General features: G+C 41.3%; 1 protein-coding gene and 1 pseudogene across 1 annotated transcript in view; one reads left to right on the forward strand and one right to left on the reverse strand.

Moving 5' to 3' along the window:
- The window catches only part of LOC123768457 (frizzled-4), a 79,086-nt gene extending 76,444 nt beyond the window's left edge, over positions 1-2,642 (forward strand). The window contains exons 3-4 of the mRNA XM_045759010.2: positions 182-411; positions 1,400-2,642. Of these exons, the coding sequence (XP_045614966.1) occupies positions 182-411; positions 1,400-1,891 (722 nt within the window). The 3' untranslated portion in view covers positions 1,892-2,642. The remainder of the gene's footprint in view (positions 1-181; positions 412-1,399) is intronic.
- Positions 1-15,144, reverse strand: part of LOC123768556 (zinc finger protein 99-like) — a 213,586-nt pseudogene that overhangs the window by 114,473 nt on the left and 83,969 nt on the right.

A 15,144-nucleotide genomic window follows, 5' to 3' on the forward strand; every position in this document is an offset into this window, starting at 1 on the left:
TATATATATATATATATATATATATATATATATATATATATATATATTATATATATTATATATATACATACACACCGACTAAACAAATTTTGTATTAGTCAATGCCTCATGTGCGAAAACATGTTAAACCCGAGCATTGTATGGTAGTGATTAGTGACCAATCTTCTCCGTCGGTCCCCAGGTACCTGCTACGCTGGTCAGCAGAACACTGAGACGCTTGTGCGCTTTGTCCTGGTGCCACAGTTCCTCTACCTGGTGACGGGAGCGACGCTGGTGCTGGTGGTGTTCGCGTGTCTGTGGAGGGCACGAGTGCGCCTTCGCCAGGAGGGCATGAAGACTGACCGCGTGGACGTCACCGTGGCCAGGGTGGGCGTGGTGGCTGTCCTTTACATGGTCCCAGCCTCTTGTCAGGTGAGTCAGGTTGGGGGGGTGCTGCTGGGGACCATGGATCCCTGGAGAGCTGCTAGGGAGGGGCCTCTGGCAGGAATGTGCCCGGAAAGGAGGTAGGGATGTGTCTAGCATGTTGGGAGGGGGTTGGATTAGTGGGATTCGGCGTTAGTGGCAGGATACTTTTATCTGTAAGCTGTTTGGGAAGTACATAACATCTTAAATTAACGTGCATTCTAAACAATTTAATTATTTATTATTAATCTTATAATGAACCAGCAATACTCTACACAGCTGTTAGCGCATCAGCCGTTGATGAACAATTCTAGGTGGTTTCTTAACTGGTACATATTACAATTGGCCAAGAAGCCTAAAGAATGAATGTTAATTTAGTTCACAATAGGGCCCTTTTGTCCTCTTGTGTTGATCTCTGTCATATGGTGTTGATCCCAGTCATATGGTGTTGATCCCAGTCATATGGTGTTGATCCCAGTCATATGGTGTTCTATCAGTGTTCACCGTTATGCGCCAGGCAGCTGATGGGGTTGTCAGAGGGCCGTGTACAGCATACAACTCATGTCCGCGCCAGGTAGCTCATGTACTCGTCTAGTTGTGTTTGTGGGGGTTGAGCTTCGGCTCTTTGGTCCCGCCTCTCAACTGTCAATCAACTTGTGTACCTGACGTGTTGTGTGGGCTGTGTTTATTAAACAGCTGCCGGGTGATGCTATAGAACACTTTGTCGTCCCGCAGGAATCTGTTACCATCCTCGTGAGCGAATATTCTGAAGGAGCAACTATGCCATATAATTTTCATTGTCTGGTGGCTCAGGGTTTGTTAGGACAACCTAACATACCGTCTCCAACGACTGCTTTGGAGACGGTGTTAATCAGTACATTGATATAATTTCCATTTTCATGTTTGAGACAGATATATTGATAAAATCCCCCACTTTCTCACTCCCTTCTCTAGCTCACTGTATACATCATTCATCTCTGTCCCTCTTTCCGAACAGGTTGGCGCGACCTTCTATGAGTATGTGGAGCGAGAGCGTTGGCTGCGGGACCCGTCAGTGAGGCCCAACATGGAGGTGTTCATGCTCAAGATCTTCATGTCCATGGCCGTGGGCATTATGGGCGGCCTCTTCCTTATCAACGGCCGCGTCCTCCACTCCTGGAAACAATTCTTCAGAAGGATCACGGCCAGGAAGCAGCCACTTCCCGCGTACCTTCAGGCGCCGCACCTGACGCAGGTGGGGGCAGGCCTCGTCTGCCAGGGTACAGCGGTGCCCCACAAACACCCACCTGGTCACCATAACCACCTTCACCACCACCACCACTACCTACCCCAACAACGCCAGCAGGAGCCAGCCGGGGGACCCTTACCTGACGTCCATGGCTACGTCAATATGTACCCTCCCCAACCCCCTAAGCACCACCTCCTCCACCACCATCTCCACAACTCCCAGCCCTCGAGGCATAAGTGTGGCTCGGAGACTCAGGTGTAGCAGCCGAGGACACCTGGCATGACCCAGATCCGTACGTGATCAACCAAGCTCTACGTATTGAAGGCCAGAGTCGGCCATCACGACTCTGCTGTAGTACTTCAGAATCATCTGTCATGAGCCAGCTGCCGTCATATATCATTCAATTCCTCTGACCTGGTACTCTTTGGGCTCTTACACCTGGAAGTGTAAGAGCCACTAGTGGTATCCACATATGCAACCCGTCCTCAGACAAAGTCCATTCTATCCAACGGTCAACCCCAAAGACGCATTCATAAATTAACATTGTGCATTCAAAACAGGAATTTTCTCAAATATAAATTAATATTATATATTAGCATATTGTGCATATTTAGGCACTGGTTAGGTTAGGTGTTTAGGTGCTGTTGGCGATTATTTGTATTAGTAATACGTGGGTGAAGCATTTATAGCGTTGTGGTTCGAACAAAAGTCGTCAGTGAAGCATTTGTTCCGGAAGTGTTCGGACGTCATCAGTTGTGAGTCGTTTGTAAACCGTTTCTCATTCATAAACAGGGGGGGTTGGCGGGTGGATGGAATGGACTTTGACCTTTGTTTATGAGGACGGGCTGACACATGACCCTGCTGTTCTCCCGAGTCAGGTGTTTAAACTCACCTCTGCAAACAACGAAAATACTCTACTGCCGATCTATGAATTCAGCAATGTGATTACTAGTAAGACTGTTTCGTAAAGAAACTCTGAAACTGTCTTTGTGATATAATGACGACTCGGAACGACTTAAAAGCAGTGACTCAAACCCTGACAGCCGTGACTGGTTGTAGTCTTCAGTTTTTATTTATGATAATAAGTGCTGCCAAATCGTCCTCTTCCACCCTCGTCTTGTGCTGTCCACGAGATGGGATTAAACCAAAGTAAATACGAGTTATGGGTTCCTTTTGATTTTGGGGTGTTGAACAACCTTGTGAAACCTCCCATTGGCTTCTTGGAATTACCAAGCCGAAAATAGTTGTGAAGCCTGTGTCTTCCATTTGACTTCATCAGGCTAAAAATCCATTGGCTTCAGGGCAAGAAACAATGTGAAGCTTATTGTGAACGCCCATTTGCTTTACCATACTGAGAAATCTTGTGAAGCATCTAGTGTTTCTCATTTGGATTCCCCAAAGTGGTGACGCCTTGTGAACCCTCCTGCGACTCTCCTTTAAATTCATCAGGCTGTGAAGCCTGGTGAACCCTCTTGTGTTTATTGGTGCTCTATTTATAAGTGTCATCTTCATATCTTCCTCATTACCGTTTTACATGTCTTAAGAAAAAATGCGTGTTGAGAGTTAGCCACATATTCCAATATTATATATACATATTATATATACATATTATATATATATATTATATATATATATATATAATATGTATATATATATATATATATATATATATATATATATATATATATATATATATATATATATATACAATTATGTAAACTAAATTCAAATATACAACTTGTTTAATATTTATTTTAGTGACATTGAAAAGCGTACTGCCAACAGAAAATAATATAACTTCATTTTCGAAGCGTTCTTCCAGACTAAAATTACGTAACAAAAATCCAAAGTCCAATTTCCTAATGACTTACAGTACAATAACAAAGGGAAGAACTATGAATGGATGTCTATTTATACAGTGTACATATTACGTGTGCGTGTTTAGTATGTAGTGCGGTGAACCGCAGGAAGAAATTACCTCAGCCCCCCTCACCCCCGTTAACACAAGCCCCGCTTTCTTACCACTCTTCACCGCAAGGTTAAACAAAATTGTTAATCACCCCGCAACATTGAACTTCCGCGTGTTTGTACCGCGCAGCGCTGAAAGTCTTGAAAGTCTATAACTGCATCGTAATATCTCTGGAGAGTTTTGAGAATTAGGAAGTTGCTGGGTTGGTTGTGGCCGACTTGTGCATTGGTTCCAGCAGTAGTATATATATGCCTCGTCTGGTGCTTACCGCACGAGAAACAAATGGTGGCAGTTGACCAATCCACACACTAGAAAATGAAGGGACGACGACTTTTCGGTCCGTCCTGGACCATTCTCAAGTCGATTGTCTCTCTCTCGACTTGAGAATGGTCCAGGACGGACCGAAACGTCGTCGTCCCTTCATTTTCTAGTGTATGGATTGGTCAACATACTTCAGCCACGTTATTGCGACTCATCGCCTGCAAATGGTGGGTGTTAAATGTCCTGCTGGGAATGACCGACACTTTTGTATTTAGATATTAACAACAAAAATGGGAGGGTTGACCTTGCCCTATTTCCGTATTGTCAGACAATTAGAGCAATAAGTGCCTTGGATATAAGCAAAGAATTTGTGTAATCTATTTTTAACAAAATAGGATGAACCCAGTATCCTGCATTATGCCTTTATCATCACCGTAAACTAACAATTACCGAGGCCATTAATGGAGGCTTGCAACCTGCCATTAAATATAATTATAATTTTTAGAATTCAAATTTTGAAAGTGTTGACATTACTATATATTTAACATTGTTAGAATGAATACAACGTTGTTGTAGTTGCCTTTTTCATTATATATCCTCTTCATTATTATTTTTATTAGTAAAATGTACAGGTTAAATTTATGTAAATTTATATATTTATTAGTCAGCTTCAATCAAAATATTTATCGAGAACCTCTCTAGTACAAATCTTTCGTTTATCAAGCTGGACGTCTTAATTCTCCGTTACCTGCACCTCTGTTTTCTTCACCGCGGCTCCCTCGTTAGTCTGAAACATCTTAGATGGACACGGTCAATACTTATTTTTTGGATTATACTTTTAACAAATGCCAACTTTCGATATAACATACACATGTCAGATTCCTGTAGACTTGAGCTTGTTATTATTACGTTTGTTCAGTGTGATATAATTTTGCAGTATATCGTTTAAATTAAACATTTTGATCCACGATATTTAAGAAGATTCTGGTCGGAAGTATTTTTAGGACTACATGAAGTCAATAACCTTGTTCATAAACATTTAATGTTGTAATATATTTTCACCATTTTACCTCATTCATAAGGTTTTAAAAAACATTTTGTTCATGTAAAATATTTAACATTATATTCATGTAAAATATTTAACATTATATTCATGTAAAATATTTAACATTATATTCATGTAAAATATTTAACATTATATTCATGTAAAATTTATTTAAGTTCTGCCATTTTTAAGGCAGAACTTAAATATTTTATACAAGATTTTTATTGACAGCGGTTCGGTCTCTGTCAGAGAAAGTTCCCTCCGTCAGTGTAGGCATTTTTCACCTGTGAGTTCTTCCACCACCGTAGGTACTTCCTCTGTTGTAGGTCCATCAGTTATGATTATTGTCCCGTTAGTGTTGGTTTCACCGGCCATCGCTGGTCGTACCTAATAGCTAGAACGCACTACTCGGCTTAGTATGCAACGCCTGATTTGCCTAATAGGCAGAGTGATTTTTGTTAGTTTCACAAATTTGTTTCCAATTGGTTTATATGAATTAATATTATATTAAATTAGGAATATGATTTACTGACTAAGTTTTGTTAGGTTTGGTCAGATTTTTACGCTAGTTTTAAATCAAAATGAAATAAAAAATTATATACTATAATATATATATATATATATATATATATATATATATATATATATATATATATATATTAGAAAGTTTTATCATTTCATACAATTTGAAAATTGTAACTTCAGGAAAACTAGGCAAATCGGGCCTTGCCTACAAGGTCAAGTACTGCGTTCTGGCTATTAGGTACAACATTTTATATATATATATATATATATATATATATATATATATATATATATATATATATATATATATATATATATATATATATATATATATTCTTTGTAAATGTAAACTCAGATATACCATGTAAATCTGTATAATTAAAACATTTCATGTGTCATAGCTATTATATACATGTATAAAGTGCAAACTGTGTGATGTACAAATAAGTGAATGATGGTGTTTGGTTCACTGAGCGCGGACTATAGTGCTGTATCTCGGTTTGGTTGGGCTCATGCCTTACGATACAGTTATGTGATAGCTAAGAGGCCATATTGATTGTAATGTTACAAAATAAGGCTGCCATTTATTCTGCTTCCCAAATGTTATAACGATTCACTCCCTGGAAACACAAACCGAAACTGTCTCTATTTTCCGCTTGTTACAACTTGTAATAAAGTTGTTACATCTTAGCTTAACGTGTTTATGACATATTAGAACGTTGTTACAACTTGCTATATTGGTTGTTATAACTGGTTAGGTGTTAAAACTTGTTCGAACGTTGTAGCAACGTCGTAGTTTCGGTGTGTGTTTGGCGGGCTGAAACTTCAGAATGTTTGTCTCAGGTTTCACACGTATTTCATAAAACTTTCATTCTACCAGTTACTCAAGCTTCGTTAATTTTCAATGGGCTGAAAATTCCTTGCTGATGCCTCAAATGCCTTGTTTCATTTAGGCTCTGTTTACTGTCCATATATTTCCCCTATTTGCTTGTGGGTAGTGTGCGCGCGCCTGTTCAAACCCTCTGGCGTCTTGGCCATTTCCAAACTTAAATTATGTTTAACATTCCTAATAATCTGAGAATGGATCAACTTGCGCTAACACGGTAGAGATATAAAAAAGGGTAAAAATGTTCTCAAAATCTTTCCTTATGATTAGAATAATTCAAATTGTTCCATAACCATATTTGGTCGGATATAAGATACTCAATATCATCCTTATCACACCTAGGCTAAATTAGAAATTTTAATGAAATGAGTAATGTGAGGACTGTAAAACTCATAGTCCCTCCCAGCTGGTCGTATGCTTCCAACTATAGCCAGATAAGACATATTAAATGTATTATTAAAGTCATACGAGTTAAAGGAACAAGAGTTCAAACATTTTACAATATATTTCATTTTATAATAAAATCAAAATGGCAGACGAGGTCGTTGTGACTGGGTAAAAAAAAATCATTTATTTTATGAGTGGACAAAAATATGCCCATCCCCCATCCTTTCCATTCCCTATGGACATCAATCCGAATCCTAATCTGATTTAAGTTTACCAACGCTGCTCACAGTAGCGCTGAGCCCCGCAATTAGGCGGTTGTAAATAAAAGGGTGAAATTAATCTTTTCGTACAACACTCTGTACTTAATTAAGTGTAGTGTTTGGTATTGATCACTTGAAAAATATTGTAGTGGTTGGTACTGATCTCTTAAAAATACGAGGCCATACCTATTCCTAAACCAAACAATTTTGTTCATTATAGACTCTTATTTTTTCTATTAGCGGGTTTTTAACGTTTCTCTTAAACTTTTGCAACGGTGAATTTCTTTCTCTCCCAGTGTATAAATAATAACGGTGCCCAAAACATTTGGAAATATGTTATGTAAATATATACATAGTTTTATTAAAGTTGTTCAATGTGAAACAGTCTTTAGTCTTATCCTAATTTTGTGACAGATCAGGAAAAAAATAGAGGGCAGTAAGAAGGCTTAATATACTAACCCAATCGACTCTTATCAAAGTGTAAAGTTAATTCAGCGGAATTAATAATTAACGTCTTAGTTATTAACGTTCAATTAACGTTACTCGTTAATATTACGCCCACTGGGTGTGCGATCAATTAGGATTCAATGATATATCGCATGAAGCTACCAGTTAAAGTTATATTTATTATTAATAAATAATATTTATATGTACAAGGCATATGTCTGCCCGAAACGCATTGCGTAATAGTGGCTTTAGGCATTGTATGTACTAGCTCTATCTATATATTGATCCATTAATGTAACATCACTTGTATGTATGTTCCTTACCTGAATAAACATAAACATATATACACTGAGAGGAGTACCCTGCTTCTCGGTGTATGTATATATATACACAGAGTCAACTTAGTCCTGGACTATGGTCAGGACTAACGTATACCTGCTGCTGGTCAGTAAACCTAATGTCCAGCCTTAATGATTTTGACAAAATATCGGACGACTTATAAAGTCAAAGGAAGCCTCAACTAAGATCCCAATTTGGACGGAGAAGTTGCAAATGCTGTTCTATGTACACACAAAATAGTTTGGGAAAAGAACGTGATATTACATATCAACATTGTAATGTTGATAATGGGTAATACATTTGTGAAAGATAAGAGGCCCCTGATGTGGCACCCACCCCCGTGGGAGGCCCCTGATGTGGCACCCACCCCCGTGGGAGTCCCCTGATGTGGCACCCACCCCCGTGGGAGGCCCCTGATGTGGCACCCACCCCCGTAGGAGTCCCCTGATGTGGCACCCACCCCCGTGGGAGTCCCCTGATGTGGCACCCACCCCCGTGGGAGTCCCCTGATGTGGATGTTGTGCCTCCCCCTCCCCCCCCCCCAATCCCCCGCAGCGACTGAACCTACCAAAATCTTAGTGGGAGACATATATCTCTCGCCGGCTTCACGGTGAGGGATTAATTCCCTTTATCAGTTACTGTACTACTAAACTGACCGCTCGTTAATCAACAATCCACTCAGGCAGCACCACTAGTGAAAGAATGACAATGCCAAACTGTCCACTGTAAGATGTACTTGACAATTTTAATTTAATGATGAAAATCATTGAAAATTTAAGAAGCTTCAGGCCAAGATAAATTATAAACATAATTACGACAGTTACAAGGAAGAGGCCATTTATCTTGGCACCTTGGATCAGGTATTAAAGGATACCTGATCAACCAGGTTGTGATTCGAACGCCAGGAGGGGGGGGGCCTGATCGGAGACTGGGCCGCGGGGACGTTGATCCTCGGATTCTTCAAAAGGTAAGATAACCCAGGGGGGGGGGGGGGGTAGAAATAGCCTAAGCTACTACTCAATCCCTTTGAGATGTATTTCTTTCTTGTCTCAATAAACATACTTGAACTTGAAGATAACCCAAAGTAACTTAGATACATGGAAATGAAAACAAAAGGACATGAAATTGCCAGCACTAGTTTCAATATCCTTGTCAGCACTAGGTTTCCTAAAGAGTTATAAAGAGAATGGAAACATTCATGTTTGAATGCATTTCTAACACATCCCTACAGCAGCCTAGTACAGAAATGTTTCCAGGTGCAGTCCTCTCTAACATCCCCCCCCCATCAGCTAGCTGCCTGGGGCCAGATTCACGAAGGAGTTACGCAAGTACTTAAGAACCTGTACATCTTAAACAGTTTACAAGCATGAAAACTTCCCAATCAACTGTTGTTATTGTTATAAACAGCCTCTTGATGCTTCGGATCTCGTTAACTGTTTAATAATTGTAAACAAAGCCGCCAAAGATTGAGAAAAGATGTACAGGTTCGTAAGTGCTTGCGTAACTGCTTCGTGAATCTGGCCCTGGGGTACAGAAATGCTACGGCGTAGAAGCCGCCCATCTTCAGACACTACCCGGGGTGAGAAAGGGGTAACTGCACAAACTGTCACTACACATTTACAAACTTCCTTTTACAAACATGTGGCCAATTTGCTGCATTCTTTTATTCTTGCGCTGCCCTAGAGCTCACGCTAAATCGACACCTCCTTCTTCCCATACCTCAAGTTTCCCCTTACTCCTGTCCCCCCCAAACCTTGTTCTCGGGCAACCCTGACCCCTCAGAGTCACCCGAAACCCTGAACAAGGTGGTCAGGTCAGGTAGGGTTCGAACCGGGTATGTCAAGTGTCAGGGGTTAATTGGTCTCCCTCAGTGACCGTAAAGGGGGGTGGGGGGGGGGCGGGGACTCCACCCCGCCAAACAACTGTATTGAAGGTCATGTTAACGGACATGGGAAAACAGTATTAATAGATCGTGCCAAAAATAAACACACAATTATGATATTCTAAGAGTATCAAAGAAAATTATACTCATTTTAAGTTTGAATACAAGCTAATTGGAAATTATATACAACTTTATATAACCTCATACTTTGTGTGAACCGTCTACGGGCTCACCATAGCCCGTGCTACTTGGAACTTTTTGCTCCAAGTAGCAAATCTTAAACATCATACTTTGTCCTAAATTGGAATAAACGATCATAATAACAAGAGATTGAGACAAAAATGTTTTTTTAGACAAGGTACTTGGACTGTTTATTATTTATAAAATCTCAAGATGAATTATCAAGTAGAGAGAAAGTTGACGTTTAATCAAGTGAGACAATAAATGGTTCAACTATTATAATTGGTGCCGGTTTGTTCCGCCGCACTAATGTCATAGTTCAATACTTTATACCCGATTCATTTCTTCTGTAAATTGTATAACATATAATAATATTCTCACATTATTTTTCTCATTTTCATCGTTTATATTAGTTTCATGATTGATTTTTCTCAAACTATTCACCCTTAAGTCTCCCCTTCACGCGCACGCGCGCCCTCATCAGCAGGAATCGAAGACCTGGTTGTAAACCAATTGGCGGATCGTGTTCCAGGGAATTTGCCTTCTGTACCCTTCAAGTAAAAAAAAAAATAGTGTAAGTCGGCGTATTAATACCGCAGAGTTTCCATCGCCACGGAGCTGGGGACTTGAATCTCCTGAAGCCAAATTAGCGTGTAACAAGTTTGAAGTTGAATTAGATCTAGGTATCTCCATCTGTGCTGTCAAAACTGTATTGGTCCAAACATTCAGATCTGATAGGAAAGAACTTACTGACTCCCAACGACCTGAAAGTACTAGTATAAAAAGCTATGATTTGTTCAGATCTGAAACCTGTATCTATGGGCAGCACAAAACGTCCACTAGACTGTGCGACACAGTGGTTGCCAGGATCAGGTTGGGTTACCGTTACCTGTGGCAGGTGGCTGCAGGTGACGGGTCTCCCAATCCTGAGCACTCCAGTTGCAAACTCTGTGAGCAGGAACTACGGCATGATCTCCCGCACTACATCACTGAATGCCCAGTTATTAGACCTTTCAGACCAGTTGGCATGAGGTACCTGGAGCTTTGCAATTACTTTATTCACTCTCGAATTCTTGAGGATATCCTCATATTGCACCCAAAATTTGCCAGTGCAGGCTACTGAACACATGGCTCTGTATGACTAACCATCCTGCGAGATGGGGACTTGTATTACCACTGCTACCTTATTCACTCTTGAGTTGATGATATCCTCATAATGCTCCCAGAGTCTGCCAGTGCAGACTACTGATCACATGCCTCTGAATGGCTATCCTGTGTGATGGGGACTTTCAGCATCACGTAGCTAGTTCTTGACACACACACACACACACACACACATACACATACACACACACACAGTACTCCCCTTCATATCGTCTAGAACAGCTCCATAAGTGCTGATGTACCTGTATTAATATACACAAAAATATTGTGGAAAGCCCCACGACCCAAAAACAGGAAGCCAGGGACAGAGGTGGTGTTATGCCTCACGCCTTGAGCACATACACAGCCGTTCTTAGCTGAACACTATACAACACACAACTAACTGATACGATCAACAAATTTCCAAGCCGTGAGTTAAGTCGAAGGAACAGGGCCAAGATTTATCAAGCATTAACACACCCACTTGCGAAGCATGTATATCTTTATTTATAAACGTTAAAAAAATTAATAGAGAGTTTAAGAGCCTGGAACCTTAACCCAAGATTATTACTGTTATTAGACAACCTCGTTGCGCTTCGGAGCTCAAACTGTTTAATAATGTAAACACAGAGCCGCCATGACCGAGGAAAGATGTACAGGTTTCGCAAGTAATCGCCTAAATAGTTGATGAATCCAGGTCCAGGTGTATAACCAGAATTGGAAACAGTTTTTTTTTTTTTGCGAAGCATCAATCATCCAACATTATCATCCCAAATGTGGAAAAATAATAAAAAAACGCATCCCAACACTCTACCTGCTCACATCTGCTGAAGATATTTTTCGTACCCTGATACTTTTATCGTCTAAAGAAGCTGAGAAAAAGGTGAGAAAAAGAAGCTGAGAAAAGGCTGCTTTCTGATGTCTTTGATCTCCAGCGACTCAGGAACCATCCATATGGACCTTAATTGAATATATATATAACCATCCTGTGAGATGTGGGATTGTGTAGTATCTCAGCTGGCTCTTGACACAGACTATGGAACCCGTTATAAAGTCCGGGGCAGTTCCACAAGTACAGCTGTACGTATGTTGATACAAAAATTAATTATGTTTTCTTCTCTAAGCGAAGAAGTTTACATCAGCCAATATCAACAAACACAGTACTTTCTCATTAGATAATTGGTTGCTTATGTTGATGAAGACCACATTGAATACAACATACCGAAGCCCCTTCTGCTACAAATCAGAGGTATATATGAGAAAAACTACTATATAACTATACAATAAAGTTGTATGACTATACAAAAGGTTCAAACCAGCATCCACTGTCAAAATTATTGAACTGTATTACTGACGGGTATCTTATGCACTAGCATAGATAGGTTCAAGTTCAAGTATGTTTATTGAGACAAAAAAAAATACAAATCCACAAGGGCCGTGACGAGGATTCGAACCTGCGTCCGGGAGCATCCCAGACACTGCCTTAATCGACTCCCGGACGCAGATTCGAATCCTCGTCACGGCCCTTGTGGATTTGTTCATTTGATGCATCACGTTAGTGTGATCTCTGTGTGTGAAAAAAATACATCTCAAAGGGATAGAGTAGCTTAGGCTATTTCTACCCCTCCAACATAGGTTAGGTGTGTTGCTTGGTTTGCAACTTTTCTGACTAGGCAAAAAACAAAAAAAATGTATTTTCATTGCAGTGGGAAATCGGGAGAACGGGCCACATGTCCCAGCGAGAGAGCTCAAGCTTGACAGATGTTAAATGCAAACGCACTTGTTTGGCAATCTTTCCACTTGAGACAGTTAAGCCGGTCCCAGCTGCTGCTGAATACGGAGTGACAGGACGAACAACAGCGAGTTGTATTCCTATTGTGGCGGGTTGTAAGCGCCCTATGAGGCGGTATGCTCTCTCAAGGAAGAGTGACGCTGCCCAATTTACTCACCTGGGCAAAATGATAACATTGCTGAACGCTTCCTATTCTGAAGCCCGTGACAGAGGGGGCCCAGCCCAAGACCCCCACCTGAGCTAAATATACAACACCAAAACTCCATTAAGTTCCCATTACTGAGTGGGCTGGGATCTGCTACCACAGAAGAGAAATGTGCATTGCACAATTACTCACAGGAGAGATATGGGTTCCTTTATCACTCGCAGGATTGGTATGGGTCTACTGGCGCTCACAGGAAGGGTATAGAATCCACTATACCCCACAGGATCTGGGTCTGCTACCACTCACAGGAAGGGTATGGCGGTGCATAATAAATGCACTAACCTCAACCATTGAGCTAATTAAACAAGTCGTATTTATGGAACCATTTCCATCATCCTACACATAATATCTCATACACATGGCCCCATTATCACGATACCAAAACAACCATCATATAAATGGTATCTTTAACATTATACCACGATTACCACATTTGTGGCAACAAAATACCACAAATAGGTTGGTACTTCATAAGCCATCTTTAAGGCACTACACTCCCCCCTTCCCATCCTCTCCCTCCCCCCTCTCCCCTCCCTCCCAATCCAAATAAATTGTGTTTGATTGGAACATTGTTATCTTGTGTGTGCTTGGATTGCTCGCAGTCTACGAGGTGCGTGTGTGTGTGTGTGTGTGTGTGTGAGCGAGCTGATGAGAGAAGAGGTAGAGTGGATGGAGTGGTGAGAGGGAGGAAGGGGGGGTAGGATAGCCTGGTGAAAGATTGGGGTTGTGGGTGTATTGTAGTTGTGCCGCCCCCCCCCCCCACTCCCAACCCCACAACCCCCTCTGGGTGGCTTGAGTGTACGTTTCACCAGGCCTTCCTGCGTCAGATCTCGCGTTTCCCGTGTGTGTGTGTGTGTGTGTGTGTGTGTGTGTGTGTTTACTAGTTGCGTTTTTGCGGGGGTTGAGCTTTGCTCTTTCGGCCCGCCTCTCAACTGTCAATCAACTGTTTACTAACTACTTTTTTTTTCACACCACACACACACACACCAGGAAGCAGCCCGTGACAGCTGACCAACTCCCAGGTACCTATTTACTGCTAGGTAACAGGGGCACTTAGGGTGAAAGAAACTGTGTGTGTGTGTGTGTGTGTGTGTGTGTGTGTGTGTGTGTGTGTGTGTGTGTGTGTGTGTGTGGTGTTTTTCAGTGCTCCTGTTCGTCTCATTCGTGTGCTTCAACTTTGCATGTTGGTTTGTTGTGTTTCGAGAAGCGATTTGTGGAACTATTTCGTAACAACTTGTTCAAGTCATTACAGTTCTGACTGAGCTGAACAGGTGAACAACACCTTTTTGACATTTGTGTTGTAGTTTGGCTTGTTTGACTTGTTGGCATCGTTTGAGTGTTTTACATATTAATTTGTAATGGTATTTATGTTTTAAAAGGATAATTGAATTTTATTAATCCTGTTATCTTAACGATAACTTATGAAATCACGGAGTCATTACTTAGATCACCGTTATCTTGCATCACTATATTACAAAGTCTCTCCGTTTGGAATGAAAACCAAAGTGGCCGCCGCGTCCAGAGGGGAGGACCCGTCTCCCTGGACGGTTACAGTGTCACTGTGACGGTAGAACATAGTAGATATAGTAGAATAGTAGATATGCTATTTTCATCGTCTCCCGAGGCGAACACAGTCCGACTGGTGACAGGACGACTATAGACAATCGACTTGAGAATGGCCCAGAACGGACCGAAACGTCGTCGTTCCTTCACCTTCTAGCGTGTGGTCTGGTCAACGAACCAATGATGAATCTCGTTAAAAGTGAATCTGGCTAAACGAGGCGAACTTACCTCAGGTCCGGGTGGGGTCAGTCAATACGGGCAACGCTGGGAACAGCAAGTCGTGGGTTGCCACCTCCACCCACAGTTTGAAGAACAGCTGCGACAAAGCACTCGTGGGTCAGTAAAAGTTAAAATATAACCCACCAGGTACAAGGAGGCTAGAGTCGGGGAGAGGTGGGTAGAAATAGCCTAAGCTACTCTATCCCTTTGAGGTTTATTTCTCTCTTGTCTCGATTGATTGATAAAGATTAAGCCACCCAAGAGGTGGCACGGGCATGAATAGCCCGTAAGACTCTTGTCTCAATAAACATACTTGAACTTGAGGCTAGAGCAGGCGGGGTGTGCAGAGCTTAACCACACTTCTCCGTCGTGTTAGGTAAATACAATATAGGGGGGAATGTTGTTGTTTCA

Source organism: Procambarus clarkii, chromosome 35, assembly GCF_040958095.1.
Source record: "Procambarus clarkii isolate CNS0578487 chromosome 35, FALCON_Pclarkii_2.0, whole genome shotgun sequence".
NCBI lineage: Eukaryota > Metazoa > Arthropoda > Malacostraca > Decapoda > Cambaridae > Procambarus > Procambarus clarkii.